Here is a 17,839-nt window from a genome sequence, read left to right on the forward strand (position 1 = left end):
CAAGAATACGATGTCATCACATCTGAGGACAGAGGCAAAGATTGTATTTAGTATCAATTCAGAATACGCAAACATGACATTTTAGAAGAGGATATAGATTTACAGGGCAATCCTAAACAGAGTTACTCCCATCAAAATCCATTAAAGACAGTGGGATTAGGAAGGTATAAGTCACCTAAGGATTGTTGTGTTAGTAATCAAGTCCTTCCTGGTAACATTTGCATCTCAGTATGATCAACATTTGAAAACAGCTCGATCCTCTACGGATGTTTGTTCTGTTCCTAAACAGAAGGCTAAAGTGTGGTGCTCTGCGGGGATAGTATCACTGAAAGGACACCCCTGGAAGAAGCCTGAACATCACCGCGGAGGATGCACTTTCCTTAGGTGCTCAGAAAGATGGCTACCTTATTAACAATAGTCTGCATTCTATTTCTGGTTATGGAAACTGTCATTGGAATGGTGGCAAATGGATCTATTTTCCTCATTTTTTTCATTGACTGGTTCAGAAAGAGGAAACTGTCCCCGACGGACCTGATCCTGATCTGTCTTGGCTTATCCAGACTTTTGCTGCATGGAGTAATGATTCTGTATGTAACTCTATTTACTTTGCTTAACAATACCCGAATCAACCTACTGCTCGCGCTGACCGGTGTATGGATATTTACGAACACTGTGAACCTTTGGTTTGCTGCCTGTCTCAGTGTTTTCTACTTAGCAAAGATCGCTGTATTCTCTCACCCAGTTTTTCTCCAAGTCAAGCGAAGATTCTCTGGGCTGGTGCCTTGGCTGCTTCTCGGCTCAGTGGTCGTATCTGCTGTCGTGACTATCATTATGATCACAAGCTGGCAGTATGGTTACTCTACCTGCAGTCCTTACAAACCACTTTCAATCAACAGGAGCAATGCAGAAATGAACACGCAAAACGTGTGCAGGCATATCATTACTCTAGTTGCTGTCTTTGATTTTATTCCCTTTATGGCATTTCTGTCATCGTCCATCTTTTTAATAAGTTTTCTGTGGAAGCACATGAGAAGAGTTCAGAGCAATGGAACTGGAACCAGGGATCTCAACACACAAGCCCACTTGGGTGCCATCAAAGCTCTGGCTTCCTTTGCAGTTCTGTACCTCATCAGTTTTGCAGTGGACACTTCACATTCAGTACTGGTCTGGGACAGCCAACACACTTGGACAACTGTGCTCTATAATGTGAGTGTTGTGTACCCCTCCGGACATGCCATTATCCTGATATTAATTAATCCCAAACTGAAACAGGCATGGGTCAGGATGATACATCACTTCAAATGCCATTTGAGGAAAGTACCACCTTAAAACCTACCAAACTATCTTAGGGAGAGGACATTCTCTTCTGCAAGAAGGATCCTGAACTACTCTTGGGGAATGTGCAAGCTCCACTGAGTTGTGTCACTGGATCTCCTCATGAGCAAATGATTGTGGTGAGAAATTAGACTTTTTTATCTGGAGTTAGTTGGAGGAGATCTGGGGTTTTTATTATGAATATAGTTAACATATATACTTTTCTTCAACGGAACACATTGTTCTTCCCTCCTTCATCTTATCTTCATAACAATCATGTGAGTTAGATCAGAGGTGGACTGATCCAAGATCTTCCCAAAAGTTTCATGGCAAGCAGGGATTTCAACCACACTTCTATATGGCCAGTGCCTGTATGCCTCAACTGAAGTTCTGCTTGTATGTAAATAAAACAAATGTTACAAAGGCACCAAAGCCTTTAGTCCTCAATAATTCAAAGGAAATGAAGAGCTTTTTAAATTGCTTGTGGATTTGTTTCTGCCCTAATTGGGCAGAAAGGCAACATTCAAATGTTTTAAAAACCAGGAAGTAGAGGGCAGTGTTTTTGGATTCATCAGGGATGTCATAAGAATATGTATTTTTGTCCACTTGGGAAACTAAACTCTTATTCATACTTCTATGCCCAGCCCTGGACTCTAGAAATGAATAAAATCCAATTAAGAGCCCAATCAAGCTGCAGGGGTACCTGGCTTGAAGATCTTCTGGAAAGATCCTGGAGTCCTAGACTTCTACTGAGGGTCTAGACCCAGTTTGGTGTAGTGGTTAAGTGTGCGGACTCTAACCTGGGAGAACCGGGTTTGATTCCCCACTCCTCCACTTGCACCTGCTGATGTGACCTTGGGTCAGTCACAAGCTCTGGCAGAGCTGTCCTTGAAAAAGAGCAGTTTGTGTCAGAGTTCTCTCAGTCCCACCCACCTCACAGGGTGTCTGTTGTGGGGAGGGGAAGGGGTTTGTAAGCCACTCTGAGACTCCAAGGGAAGGGCGGGGTATAAATCCAATCTCCTCCTCCTCTAGAGTTGCCACCCTCCATGTGTGGCATGGAGATCTCCCAGAATGTGACCTGGATACCTCCAGATTACAGATATAGCTTTCCATGGAGAAAACAGCAGCTTTGGGGGGTAGAGTCTATGACATCGCATCCGACTGAGTATCCTCCCCTCCCCCAAACTCTGCCTTGCCCAGACTCCTCCACAAAATGTCCAGAAATTTCCCAGGCTGAAGTTGGCTACCTTAACTGAAGTATCTGAACTGGTAACTATGGTTGCCTATGCTTTATAGGTTTAGAATAATTTTGTATTTAGATTAGAATGGGCAAGTTGGAATTTATGGAGACAAAAACAGAACTATAGGTCCAATTCAATTGTATATCCATGTAATCATGTACTTCTGTTCCTCTCGTAAGTTCTTTCTCTGCTTCCTTGCAGTTGTACTTTCTCTTTCAGTAAATGGCTTAAATCGTTTCAATTAAAACTATTGAGTCTGTGTCTTTTTGACTGGTTTCTCACTAGGCTTTGATTGTGTGATGAGGTCAAAATGTGCAACAAGATAGGCCTGGTGCCTTGGTCACACTGGGTTGAGTCAGTGTTCCAGGACTCTGCTGACCGTATCTCCTTCCTTGATAAACCATCCAATGTCTTAAAGGTAAAAGTTTCCCTTGCTTGAAAGCTAGTTAAATCCAACTCTACAGGTGGTGCTCATCTCCGTTTCCAAGCCAAAGAGCCAGCGCTATCCAAAGACGTTTCCGTGGTCATCTAGCCGGCATGACTAAATGCCGAGGTGCACAGAACGCTGTTACCTTCCCATCGAAGCGGTACCTATTTATATCCTTGCAATTTCTTGCTTTAAAACTGCTAGGTTGGCAGGAGCTGAGGCCAGAGATGGAAGCTCACTCTGTCATGCAGCACTAGGGTCTTGAACTGCAAAGCTACCGACCTTCCAGTCTGCAGTTCAGCATCTTAACCTCTGAGCCATGGCAGCCCTAACCATTGTCTTAGGGGTCTCCCCACCACCTTGGCTGGTCCTCGGGCTGACTTGTATCATCCTTTTAAAGTTTAAAGGGACTGCATAAGCCTGCCTGGGAAACAGCTGTTTTCAGATCCACCCGAAATCCCCAAATATATCCAGGATTTTCCTGGGATTTTTTCTGTTTTCCCAAGAAAAACTGTATACATTTGGGAAGCTGAAAGAAATGCAAAAAATACCTTATTGGTATTTTTTTTAAGTATAGTTTCAGCTCGGGTAAATCTGAATGCACACCCCTAATTAAAACTGTGTTGGTATTAAAGGTGCCACTGGACTCAAACTTCGTTGTGTGACTTCAGACCAACATGGCTACCCACTTGAATCTATGGACACAAATGATTTAGGAAAATTGCACCCAGCCAGTGGAGATCAAGTAGACGTACAAGGAAAAGGAAAAGGTACTAGTTGCCAAATAGGTCATGGTGGAACTGAAATTATTTGGGTAAAATAATAGAGAGGATGGTGGCAATTCAGCTCCAGAACTTTTAGGATGACACTTCCATCTTAGACCCTTTCCAGTCTGATTTTCGCCTGGGACATGGGACGGAGATGGCACTGGTCACCCTCACGGATGACCTCAGGAAGCACCTAGATCAGGGTGGATTGTTAATGCTGATGCTGTTGGACCTATCAGCAGCATTTGGCACAGTCGACCATCAATTACTGATCCACTGCCTCAGGAACCAGTACAGAAGGGTCCAGCAGGAACAAGGAGTTGTGAAGCTACACTACTATCCCACTGAGAGAATGACAATCACCAATTTACCAATCCTCTACCAGAAGATGAATACCATGTCCTCTGGGACGACCTCAATGGCATACAGAGTTGCGATGTTGGAGTGAGTGACTCAGCATGCCTGGATATTGGAGGGGAGTGCTACATCACTCTAAGTGTTTATAGGTGTTATCTTCTTGAACGGGATCCTTTTCTTTCTCATAACTTGGGAGCTACCCTCTGTCCCCTCCTCTAACTCGCTTTATCCTCTCCCACTTCACATGGCCTTCCATGGGGACACATATCTTTGCAGGTCTCTCCTTGTAGATATAATGCCTTCATACTCCCACACACATAAGAATTTAAGAACATGAGAGAAGCCAAAGTTAGATCAGGCCAGTGGCCCATCCAGTCCAACACTCTGTCACACAGTGTCCAAAAATACCAGGTGACATCAGGAGGTCCAGCAGTGGGGCCAGGACACTAGAAGCCCTCCCACTGTTACCACCACCCCCTAAACACCAAGAACACAGAGCATCACTTGCCCCAGACTGAGAGTTCCTATCTATACCTTGTGGCTAATAGCCACTGATGGACTTCTGCTCCATATCTCTATATCTAATAGCCAAGTTGCCCCCGGAGTGCGGATCGTTAAATCAGCGCTCCGGGGGCACTTGGGGGGGGAGGGGGAGGTTTGTGCACACGTGGGCCAGTCCCCACGTGTGCACAAAAATGCCAAATGTGGGGAAAAATTTCGGGGGGATGTTTAAATCCCCCCAAAAGTGCAAGAGTGTTCCGTGCGCATGCGCACGGGCTCTGCGAAGGCCGCCGCCGCCACCGCTTGCGAGGGGAATGGCGAGCAGCGAGCGAGGGGGGAAGCAGAGCAGCGAGGGGCAGCCCCAGACCGGCTCACCCCTCACCCCACGTACCTTCTTCGGTGGCGGATTTTGCGGGCCCCCTTCCCCTGATTCTCTGCTCCCCCTTCTCCCCCCCATCCCTCGCTGCCGCCGGTTGTGGTTGCTGTCGCCGCCTCCTTCTCCGGAATCCCACAGGCGCTGCGAGGAGGCAAGGAAGCTGGCCAGGTGGCGGGGAGCAGCGGCGGCGGGGCCTCCTCCTCCTCCTCTGCGGCCAGGCAGGGGGCGGTGGTTCCTCCAGGCTCGCCAGGCCTGCACGGCCCGCGCACATGCCCTACCCTCCCCCTCCCCGGGCTGGCGCGCCAGGGGTGCTCTGGGCACGGGGGGGGGCGCCGCCGGAGTCGGGACGCAATTTACATCTATGGAGTTTGAAAAATTTCTGGCTGATAACGGAATCAGGCAGATTACATCGGCCCCATTCCACCCGGCTTCGAATGGTCAGGCGGAAAGAATGGTAAGAACCACCAAAGAAGCACTGAGTAAATTGGTTTATGGTGACTGGGGGGTAAAGTTAGCTTCGTTCTTGCTCAGACAGCATGTTACCCCTTGTTCAGCAACTGGCCGCAGTCCGGCCGAAATGCTGATGGGCCGGAGGCTGGCAACCCTATTAGATAGGTTGCACCCGGACCTGAATGACCTTAAACCACCACAGCAGAGTGAACAAACGAAGGTACGCATATATGAGAAAGATGACAAGGTGTATGCGAGAAATTATGCCAGTGGTCACTTGTGGCTCCCAGCCACTATTGTTGAAACTGTTGGGTCCAGAATGTATGTGGTACGACTTGCTGATGGTCGCAAGTGGCGTAGGCACGTAGACCAGTTGAGGCAACGGTGGGCGACTGACCGACCCAACGCGTTGCCAACTGAGTCAATAGACCCCGAGGACCTTCCGAGACCTCCCCTGGAGGCGAGTGCTGACGGGCCTGAGGGCATCAGCACTGTTCCAGAGGCAGGGCAGACCCCTACTCTCGAACCGAACGTAACGGATGGAAGTGTTCCTGACTCTGCGGTCCCAGAGTCGAACGAAGTGCCACTGACGGAGATGTGCCCTGAGCCTAGTCCACCTAGGAGGTCTCAGAGAACGAGAAGAGCACCTTCCTACCTAAGTGATTATGATTGTTCGTAGTTGTTTTTGCTTAGGGGGAAGGGATTTGTAATGTATTCAGATGCTGCCCTGAATGCATTAGGAGGTATGTGAATCCTCCCATAGAGAAGCCATGCAAAGCTTCAAGCTTCGGCAGGGATTCGCGCCGAAAAGTATTGTGGCCAATCAGATTTGAATGTATGTAAGCGGGACCGCTTATGATTGGTCGTTCATGCACACAACCTGATAGGTTGGTTTAATGTACAGTAGGTGTGGCTACATTAGCCCGGAATGTTTAAATACCGAGCAGCTGAAATGGACAAGCTGTTCGGGCTATGAGGAGTTGTACCGTGTCAGAAGAAGTCGATTGAAGAGCTGAATAAACCTGAGTTTTCTGAATCTCCTCTGGAACCCTTTTTAAAGATGGGGGTGACATTAGCTACTTTCCAGTCCTCAGGAATGGAGGCAGATTTTAATGAAAGATTACGTATGTTTGTCAGGAGATTCACAAATTCACATTTGACTTCTTTCAGAACACTCGGATGTATGCCATCAGGGCCTGGTGATTTATCAGTTTTTAAGCTATCGGTTGTAGGACCTCTCTTGTCACCTCAATCTGGCCATTTGTGAAAGCGAAAATATTTATTTATTTGTTTCAATTTGAATCCCACCCTCCCCGCAAGCCAGCTCAGGGCAGGTCCCATCAAAAAATTCGCAATACAACAAATCAACAGTTAAAATATACAGTTAAAATCAACAGTTTGCTGTAGTGGTTAAGTGCATGGGCTCTAATCTGGGAGAACCGGGTTTGATTTCCCTCTCCTCCACTTGCAGCTGCTGGATGACCCTGGGCAAGCCGTAGTTCTGATAAGAGCCTGTAATTGAAAAAGAGCAGTTTCTGTCAGAGTTCTCTCAGCCCCACCTACCTCACAGGGTGTCTGTTGTGGGGAGGGGAAGGGAAAGGAATTTATAAGCCGCTCTGAGATTCTGAGTGAAGGGCAGGGTATAAATCCAATCTCTTTTCTTCTTCTAAAAACCTATCTAAAAACAATATTCAGTAAAAAACCAGTGACTCAACAGATTTCAACAAGGAACAGTTTGTTCCCAGGTGGCCATTAGGATCTGAGGTCATTGGAGCGGAGGCCAATAGCTTCTGCCTCAAGTGAAAGTCTGGCAGAAGAGCTCTGTCTTCGAGGTCTGGCAGAACTGTAATAGATCCCACAGAGCCCTGAATTCTAATGGTAGCTCATTTCACCAGGTAGGGGGCAGGGCCAAAATAGCCCTGGCTCTTGATGAGGCAAGTCAGACATCTCTGAGACCGGGAACTACCGGGAGGGATTAATTAGTAGATTGTAAGTTCCTGTGGGGGCTCATATGGGGAGAGGCGGTCCTGAAGGTATGCTGGCCCCTGGCCATATAGGGCTTTAAAGGGAAGTACCACCACCTTGAACCAGATCCAGTATACAATAGGCAGCCAGTGCAGTTCTCACAGCACCGGGTGGATATGTGTCCACAGAGACGATGCAGTCAACACTCATGCTGCCACATTCTGCACCAGCTGCAGTTTCCAAGGGCAGCCCCACATAGAAAGAGCTGCAATAATCCAGCCTGGAAGTGACCACTGCATGAGGCACTGTTGCTAGGTCATGGGGGCTAAGATATGGGACCAACTGCCTGATTTGTCTCTGGTGGAAAAAGGCCCGCCCAGCACTGGCAGTGACCTGGACCTCCATAGTCAGTGAGGCATCCAGGGCCACGCCCAGGCTCTTCACCCTCTATGTCAGCTCCAATGGCACCCCATCAAAGGTTGGAAGCCTGATTCCCAATCCCAGTTCCCCATGACCCAGGTGCAGAAACTCCATCTTTGATGGATCCAGTTTCAGTTTGCTCTGTTGCAACCATCCAGCTGCCACTTGTAATGCCCTGTCCAGGTTTTCTGGGGCAGAATTTGAGTGGCCATCCATCAGTAGATAGAGCTGGGTGTCCTCCACATATTGGTGACAACCCAGCCCATACATCCAGATAATCTGGGCAAGCCCATACCCCAGATAATTGGGTAAAGAATTGCTCCCTGCAGCACACCACATTCTAGTGGGTGTTGCTGAGATAATTCTCCCCCAAGCACAACCTTCTGTCCCTGACCTTGGAGAAAGGAGGCCATTCATTACAAGGCAAGTTCCCATATCCCCACATTGGTGATGCGGTGGGTCAACACATTATGATTGACCATATTTAATGCAGCTTACAGATTGAGGAGTATCAGCAGCACCAATCCGCCTCAATCCAGATGTCTCCAGATGTCATCCACCAAGGCGACCAACTTTGTCTCCATCCCATGGGCAGGGCAAAAGCCAGACTGAAAGGGATTCAGGATACTAGCATCCTCCAAAAAAGCCTGGAGCTGTGTCGCCACCGCCCTCTCAACCACCTTACCCAGGAACAACAAACTGGACACTGGGTTGTTGAGGACCATAGGGTCCATAGAAGGTTTTTTAAGGAGAGGGTGGACCAGCACCTCCTTCAAACCCTCCGGAAATGTCCCTGTTGATAGGGGTAGGGATTAAGGGAGCATGTGGTGGGTTTTACAGCTGCAAGGATGTCAACCTCATCCTGGGAGAGCAGACTGAAGTGGTCCAAGACTGGATCAGGAGATAGACACAGGGCTTCCAGTTCTGTTATTGTATCAAGTGTGGCTGGAAGGTCATGGCGGAGCAATGGCTTGCAAATACCTCACAGCGTATGTCCAATTCCCTAACATTTGGCATGCCCTGAGGCAGTTAGAGACCAAATTATCAGAAATAATTGGGCCAGGGGAGAGCTTGCAGACACAATGGAGACCTCGTAGAAATCCTTCTTTGCGGACTTCACTGCAATCTCATAGTACTCTTTAGAATAAGCTTATTTCTCTCCTTTTGACTGAAATCTGAATGTGAATTGGATCTACTTGAATAAATGAAAGTTTACCCTTTTTTTTGCACTATACTTCTTGGGAGATTTCTTTACTACACTTAGTATCACACTTCTATGACTGGGCAAAACTCTGCAATATTAACCAAATATCCCAAATTCTGCATTACATTCCACATTCTCCTGTACAAAAAAAAACCCCTTCAATTTTACTAGGGAGGAGTCCCATATGAAATCACATCCCTGCTCTTACCATGTTCCTCCGTGACAGATGATCTGAACTGCTGGAGAATTCCTGAGGCTTCCTTCTTGAGTCTAAGATTCCCCGGGACAAATGTGATTACTTGAGCAGAGGTTAAAATGGAAAACATTGTCATATGCATTAAAAAAAACCAGATGCTAGAATATGAGAAGATGTTGAAAATAATTATAGTCAATGTGAGGCTGAAAAAGGAGTAGAGGACAAGAGAGGCTCCCAAGGTGCTGGTGGCATCTCTGTGTGCATTAAGACTGGGTTCAACGGTGCCTGTCATGGTCTTCTTCATGTTCCAGGTATGTTTCTAAATAACTGTAAGGATTTGTATGACATGATAGGATGTGATTACAAGGGGCCAAAGACCTTCTACGATAATGATATCCAGGAAGAATGGAATGCTATTCCAGAAGGGAAGGAAGGGCCTGGAGGAGTTGCTGGTAAGATTTACTGCAACATCTTGGGGCACATCTGTGGGATGACAGTTAGAGGCAATTAGACCTAATACAAAGGCTACTAGAAAAAAGAAGAGACTATCCAGAAGTTTTTTTTGATTAAGATCATCTTCATCTACAGGAAGAGGGGATGCTGTGATGGACTACACTTCTAAAAGCTTCCAAGTGCTATACAAACAGAGTAAAGGACTGTGAAGGGTTAATTTTTCACAGAAACAGAGAGCCTTGAGTAACAGGCTGCTCCAAGCAATCTGATTGGATCCCATCAGCTGAGTAGAAAAAGAATTGAGAACTACATGCTGCAGAGAGAGTCAGTCAGATTTCTGTCTTGACTGAGTTGAGCACTGACAATGATTTCAGCCCTAGATTAGAAGAGTCGAGTACTGACAGTTTCGGAATTCAGCCCTGACTGAGATCAGTTTAACACAGACAGGAGAACTGGGGAAAGTTGGCAAGGAAGTAGGGGAAGACTCCCATTTGGACCAAGGAAAGGGGATAGATCTTGAGAGAGAAGAAAATTCCCTACCCAGTCAAACAGGGAGTTGGCTCTGAAGAGTGCAAAGAACCTTGGTCAGGGTGGCTAGAAACTACCTTTAGAGACCTTAAGAGTCAGTTAAAAACTCAAGATGAGTACTGGTATTTCAAGAGAAGGGGTTTGGGTATTGGAAAGAGTGTACCAGCCTTCTGGAAACCAGAAACGTTTGAGAATACTCAAAAAAAGTATACTGGAGTGTTTGGGGGAAAACCCTGGAACAAAATCCTCTCAACATAAAGATTTAAGTCACTGAGAAAAGCTTAAGAAATTCTTACTAGCTTGAAACATAAGAACTAAAGTCGGTGCATGTACTGATTTAACCTCAGAAATTTTCAACCCCTGATTTCACCTGAACTTTCCCTTCAATTTTAAATAAAATATTTTGTTATTGTTGAATTTCAAAATGCCTTGAGTGCCATCTAAGTTGCGATCTGCTCCTGACAGATTGGTTGTAAGTGTAATGTTTGCTTTAAAACCTGTTCCTGTGTTCAGAGTTGGTATTTACATTTTTTATTTTTGTCTTGCTGAAAAATAGATATAATCTTAAGAGCTTGAAGGTTACTGCTCGGTATAGGCTAAAATAATGGTTGGAACTCTACTAAATCTTTCATGGCTTATTGCCTTCTGTTTTAAAACTTCAATTAAAAATGAAATATTTTTATATTTAGATATTTCCTGAGGAAAAAAATCCATTTGAAATGTTGGAAATAATCTGGAAACAATGTTGAATAGGATTTTTCTTATGATAGTGTACATTATATTAATTTCAAACAGACATTGTTTACTGTGTAAAAGATGAATTTCAAAAAATATTACTCATTGCATATACAAGTTGTCTGACTGTTGATACTTTGGGGTCTGATGTTCATGGTTGATTTCTGGTTTTGTTTGCTACTTTAGACTGTGTTTATCATTACTTATTTAAGAAATACATCAGAGCAATCAAGAGACATGATTTTCAACCTCATTAAATAATAACCAATAAGAGTATTGATTCAGGGAAGGGCTGTGGCTCAGCGGTAGAGCCATTGCTTGGCATGCAGAAGGTACCAGATTCAATCCCTAGAACCACCAGTTAAAAGGACTAGGAAGTAGGTGATGTGAAAGACCTCTGCCTGAGATTCTGGAGAGACGCTGCCAGTCTAAGTAAAACAGTACTGACCCTGATGGACAAAGGGGTTGATTCTGTAAGGCAGCTTCATGTGTCCAATAGATGGAACTGGGAAAATATTCTAACTCAAAAAATCACTCAAGAATACCACATCATCATATCTGAGGAAAGATGCAAAGATGATATTTAGCATCACTGCGGAATATGCAAAGATGACATTTTAGAAGAGGATATATATTTACAGAGCAATCCTAAACAGAGTTACACCCATCAAAATCCATTAAAGACATGGGATTCGATAGGTAGAACTCACTCGAGGATTGATGTTTTAGTAATCAAGTCCTTCCTGGTAACATTTGCATCTCAATGTGATCAACACTTGGAAATAGCTCCAGCTTCTCCAGATTTTTTTTCTGCTCTTAAACAGAAGGCTAAAGTGTCGTACTCTGTGGTGTTAGTGTCACTGAAAGGTCAGCATTGGAAAAAGCCTGAACATCACCACAGAAGACGCACTTTCCTTTGGTGCTCAGAAAGATGTCGCCCTTATTAATAATAGTCTGCTTTCTGTTTCTGGTTATGGAAACCCTCACTGGAATGGTGGCAAATGGATCTATCATCCTCATTAATTCCATTGACTGGTTCAGAAAGAGGAAACTGTCCCCAACAGACCTGATCCTGATCTGTCTTGGCTTATCCAAACTTTTGCTGCAGGCAGTAATGATTCTGGGTGTAACTCTATTTACTTTGCTTAACAATACACTGGGCAACATACTGTTCGCGCTGAGCAGAATAGGGGTATTTTCAAACACTGAACTTTTGCTTTGTACAAAAAACCCCCCAGGGAATACTATGCATACAACAAAAGAGGCAGGAAGAAAACTTAGTGGAAAATTTGTCCAGCCTCTCTAGATCTGACTCATGAGGAAAATACAGTGTTGAATCTAGGGTTGAGTTTTGTGACTACCCCAAAGTATAATGCATTTAACACCAGAGTAGACCTATTTAAATTAATTAGAATGCTCAGATTAAAGGTATTCTTTGGTGAGTCTAGCAACACTGAATATAATGTTTTCAAAAATAAATCACAATTTTGCCCCAATATCCAGTGTCCTTCTATTATGGTATTTGAAAGAAGAGTCACAGAAGATATTATAAGGTTGGAATCTCAGGTACCACGTTTGAGATACAATATTACAAAACAACAAAGTAATATATTTACAGAACTGGCCAGAGATCAATCTATTGTGTTTAAAAATGCAGATAAGGGGGGAGCTATTGTAATTCAAAATAGAACGGATTATCTTAAAGAAATAAATAGACAATTAAATGATGGAGAATTTTACAAACTGGTAACACACGACCCCACAGAAGAAGTAACCAATATCATTATAGTGACAGTAAGGGAAGCTCTAGCCATGGATAATATATCCCAACAAATTGCAGAGTATTTAATAAATCCTTTTCCGAGGGTACCAGTTTTATATATACTCCCTAAAATTCACAAGGAAGGGATGCCACCTCCCGGTCGCCCTATAGTTTCTGGTACAAATTCCTTGTTGGAACCTTTGTCAAAGTACCTTGACTCATTTCTTCAACCATTTGTGGTCCAATTACCAAAATATATAAAGGACACTAAAGATTTTATTACCAAAATAGAGGGAAGAGCAGTGCCAAGGTCTGCTACCTTAGTCACAATGGATGTGAAATCCCTTTATACCAATATTCCTCATGAGGAGGCAAGAATGTGTTTAATTACTACTTTAGAGCAACGGGAATTACTTTCCCCTCCAACATATTTTTTGCTTGATCTTATTGATGACATTTTTTAAAAAAGTTTTTTTTGGTTCCAAGATAACATTCTACTGGCAAATAAAAGGTGTCTCGATGGGGAGTTCATTTGCCCCCAGCGTGGCTAACTTATTTATGGGGAATTTTGAAAAAAAGTGGATTTTGGATAGGGACAACAATCCTTTTGGTGAGCATGTTCTTTTTTTTCAAGAGATTTATAGATGATTTGTTTTTTGTTCTAGATGATGAATCCATTATTGTAGATCAAGTTGCAAGACTAAATGAAGTTCATGATTCATGTGGCCAATAAAACACAGATTCATTTCTTAGACACCACAGTGTTCATTAGGGAAGGGAAGTTGGCAGTCCGACCCTTTCATTAAAAAACGGATAGGAATTCTTTCTTACACTACACTTCACATCACGTAGACTATCTTAAGCATAATTTGCCCTATGGACAATTTCTGCAACTAAAAAGAAATTCAACATTTCTGGAAGATTTTGTTGAAGAAGCCAAAAGGCTGTCTCAACAGTTCTTGGATAGGGGATACCCTGAAGAAATTGTTAGTAGAGCCTTTAACAGGGCACAAACTAAACCTCGATAAGAACTGTTTAAGACACGAGAGGAGAAAAGCAGCAGTAGATTACACTGGGCAGTGGATTTCACTAATTTGGCATATTCCATCAGAAACGTTATATGGAAACATTGGCACATTTTATCAGATGTGCCTCAATGTATAGAAAAGCCAATAATTAGCTTTAAGAGAACTAGGAATTTTAAAGAACAACTAATCAGAGCAGACTTACCAGAATCAACAGAGATCTGTGATCTTCCTAAGGGACAATTTAGTTGCCATAGATGTTCTGCCTGTAAACTGATTTGGGAAACTGATATACTGGATTTTCCTGATGTAGGTTTTAAGATGAATATTATTTTTTTTTTTCAGCCTGCAGCATGAGGGGCATCGTATGTCTTCTCCAATGTGGTTGCAACAAGCGGTACATATGGGAAACTACATGGATGCTTAGAACACGTACACTGGAACATAAGTCCCACATCAAACATGAATGTTTGGAGGCTCCCGCCATCCAACATTTTAAGGACGCAGGTCACAGTACGGATTATTTCGAAGTGGTTGTTTTGGAAATAGTGTGTCCCACATGATACTGCAAAGTAGATCTCCACAAAATGCTTCTCAGAAGGGAGGCATTTTGGATCCATAGATTAAAAACAGTACAACCTGGAGGCTTAAATGCTGTGTTAGATCTATCTTGTTTTTTTAGAAAGTTTGATAAATGCTCTAAGTTCCTGTATGGATTTTGTGAAACATGAGCCCTGATAATGGTCTTTGAAATAGTGCTTGCTATATAACAGAGCACCTCGACAGCAAAATGAAATTGGTCAGTAATTACTTTAAAGTACTTTTGAAGAACAGAAGCCCAGATGTTTCCAATTAAATATCTCTGATGTAAAGAACCCTCCCTTATGTAAACATGAGGATTCAAGTTTTTATGGCCAAGACTAAATAGATAAATTGTAGAGATGACAATAAAATCATAGTATACGGAAATATAAACACTACAGTGTGTAAGTGGTTGCAGGTTTCCTCCCCCCCCCTTCATAAAAGAGTGTGTAAGTATTAGTAAGGATGGAGTGTCCTGAGTGTGGATTAGAACTTTGGATGTATATTAGCCACTCCTTGGAAAAATGAAACAAGGCACCTTTCAGTTGATTTGTAGAACGCCCGACATAACGTGCATATTGAAGATGAGTGAGTATTGGTGAAGATAGAGTAAAGAAATTAGAAATATTTGAGTGTTATGTATAGGTGTATAAACATTTGTGTATTCCTGTAGATTACTGATTAACACTACTTGAAGATGTTTGCATGACACACAGAAATCATAGCTAGGAAAATAATAGGACTGTTTGAAACCCTTAGTGAAGGTATTTAACCATGGATCTTTTTTCTATAAATGTTGTTAAAAAAATTGTAAAGAAATTTTGTAAAAAAAACCACTTTGAAAAGCATATTAATGTTGATGTGTGCAAATTGTTTTATATTGAAGGTTTGTTCAGACGAAGAGACAAAACGGAACTTAATCCGGGTGTTCTCGTCAACAGCAATCACTTTATAATGATCAAAATAACTTCATGTATTCTTATAATCACAATAACTTCATGAATGTTTATTAATTGTATTTACTGTTACAATAATGTCACAGTTTCACTTTGAGATTAATTATATACTGACATGATGATTGAGTATATCTAGCGTCTTTGATGCCAGTCTGTTCATTACATATTTAGCTAATAGGGCCGAAAGGCAGAATAGAAGTGTTTTAAACAAAGAAGCTAACCAAAAATGAGAGGAGAGAGAGGGCAATGTTCTGGGACTTTGAGTGCTTGATGAAGTCAAAATGTGCAACATGATACACATGGAACCTTAGTCACACTGGGTTGAGTCAGTCTGTGTTGAGTCTGCATACCTTGTGTTCCTGCCTTGATAAACCAACCATTCAATGGTCGAATCTGCATTTGCATTTTTAAATCAGTTTTGTGCTGTTGTGACACTGTCTTTCTCTATGCTTGTTTGAACGTTGTTTGGAGAAGATTCTTTTAAAGTGGTGCGGAGGTGCAATGACAGTGGAGCTGCCACTTAAGGGTGATAAACATATGCAGATGTGCAAACGTATGCTAGCACTGTTGACCCCTAGAAGGAAATCACCTGAATACATTAGCCAATCAATGTTAATAAAAAGACTTGTTTTCCTGGGCTTTGTTTGCATTGGCTCTGTGTCAACTTTCCTTCTGAGTCAGGCTAAACAATAGCGCACAAGGTGAACAGATTAACCCTATAATGACTGAATCTTAGACCTTGCAGCTCACCTTTCCCAACATCCCTGGTACATCCAGTTATTGCTATATAACAGTCTTTCACATCACCTTCTTCCTGATACTTTTAACCCCAACCTGACAATCGGCAAAGCCACTGTCAGTCTGAGTAGACACTACTGACCCAGATGGACCAAGGGTCTGATTCTATACAAAGCAGCTTCATGTGACCAATAGATGGAATTGGGAAAATATTCTAACTCAAAAAATCCCTCAAGAATAGCACATCATCATATCTGAGGACAGATACAAAGATCATGTTTAGCATCCCTGCAGAATACGCAAACATGACATTTTAGAAGAGGATATAGATTTACAGAGCAATCCTGAACAGAGTTACTCCCATCAAAATCCATTAAAGACAGTGGGGTTAGAGAGGTATAACTCACCTGAGGATTGTTGTGTTAGTAATCAAGCCCTTCCTGGTAATATTTGCATCTCATTATGATCAACCTGTGGAAATAGCTCCAGCCTCTGCGGATGTTCTTTTCTGTTCCTAAACACAAGGTTAAAGTGTTGTTCTCTGTGGTGTCATTATCACTGAAAGGAGAGCATCAGAAAAAGCATGATCACAGCAGAAGACACGCTTTCTTTTGCTGCTCAGTAAGATGGCTACCTTATTAACAATAGTCTGCTTTGTATTTCTGGTTATGGAAACCTTCTTTGGAATGGTGGCAAATGGATCCATTGTCCTCATTAATTTCATTGACTGGTTCAGACACAGGAAACTGTCCCCGACGGACCTGATCCTGATCTGTCTGGGCTTATCCAGACTTTTGCTGCAGGCAGTAATGATTCTGGGTGTAACTGTATTTACTTTGCTTAACGATATACGGAGGAACGTATTGATCACGCTGGGCAGTATATGGGTATTTACAAACACTGTGAACCTTTGCTTTGCTGCTTGCCTCAGTGTTTTCTACTTAGCAAAAATCGCCATATTCTCCCACCCTGTTTTTCTGCAGTTCAAGCAACGATTCTCTGGGCTGGTGCCTTGGTTGCTTCTGGGCTCAGTGGTCTTCTCTGCTGTTGTGACTATTATTTTTATCACAAGCTGGAGCTATGACTTGTCTACCTGCAATCCCTACAAATCACTTTCAAGCAACAGGAGCAATGCAGAAATGAACATGCCACACGTTTGTAAGCATCTCGCTACTCTAACCGCTGTCTTCGATTTTATTCCCTTTATGATATTTCTGTCATCGTCCATCTTTTTAATAAGTTCGCTGTGGAAGCACATGAGAAGAGTCCAATGCAATGGAACTGGCACCGGGGATCTCAACACACAAGCGCACTTGAGTGCCATCAAAGCTCTGGCTTCCTTTGCAGTTCTGTACCTCATCAGTTTTGCAGTGGACGCTTCACATTCAGTACTGGTCTGGGACAGCCAACACACTTGGACACCTGTGCTCTATAATGTGAGTGCTGTGTACCCCTCCGGACATGCCATTATCCTGATATTAATTAATCCCAAACTGAAACAGGCATGGGTCAGGATGATGCATAACTTAAAATGCCGTTTGAGGAAAGTACCGTCTTAAAACCTACCTAACTATCTTAGGGAGATGACATTCTTTTCTGCAAGAAGGATCCTGAACTACTCTTGGGGAATGATCCACTGAGAAATTGTCTGTGCAAGCTCCACTGAGTTGTATTAGTGGATCTCCTCATGAGCAAATTATTGTGGTCACCGGCAGAATTTAGAATTTCTTAGCTGGAGTTGGACTGGATTATTTAATATTAATATAGCTAACACATGTACCTTTCTTCAAAGGAACTGAGGTGGTGTACATTGGTCTTCCCTCATTCATCTTATCTTCACAG

The 17,839-nt window shown here is 43.2% G+C and overlaps 1 protein-coding gene across 1 annotated transcript; it reads left to right on the top strand.

Moving 5' to 3' along the window:
* Window positions 1-17,253: 17,253 nt before the first annotated feature.
* Window positions 17,254-17,556, top strand: LOC107107463 (taste receptor type 2 member 10-like). Its single transcript, XM_015407765.1, has one exon. The coding sequence runs from the start codon at window positions 17,254-17,256 to the stop codon at window positions 17,554-17,556; it is 303 nt and encodes a 100-aa protein (XP_015263251.1).
* The last annotated feature ends 283 nt before the right edge of the window (window positions 17,557-17,839 follow it).

Source organism: Gekko japonicus, unplaced genomic scaffold (genome assembly GCF_001447785.1).
Source record: "Gekko japonicus isolate JY-2015 unplaced genomic scaffold, Gekko_japonicus_V1.1 scaffold2520, whole genome shotgun sequence".
NCBI lineage: Eukaryota > Metazoa > Chordata > Lepidosauria > Squamata > Gekkonidae > Gekko > Gekko japonicus.

What these genes read in the sequence shown, in the direction of transcription:
- LOC107107463 (XM_015407765.1), top strand. Translation starts at nt 17,254, where the DNA reads ATGAGAAGAGTCCAATGCAATGGAACTGGCACCGGGGATCTCAACACA.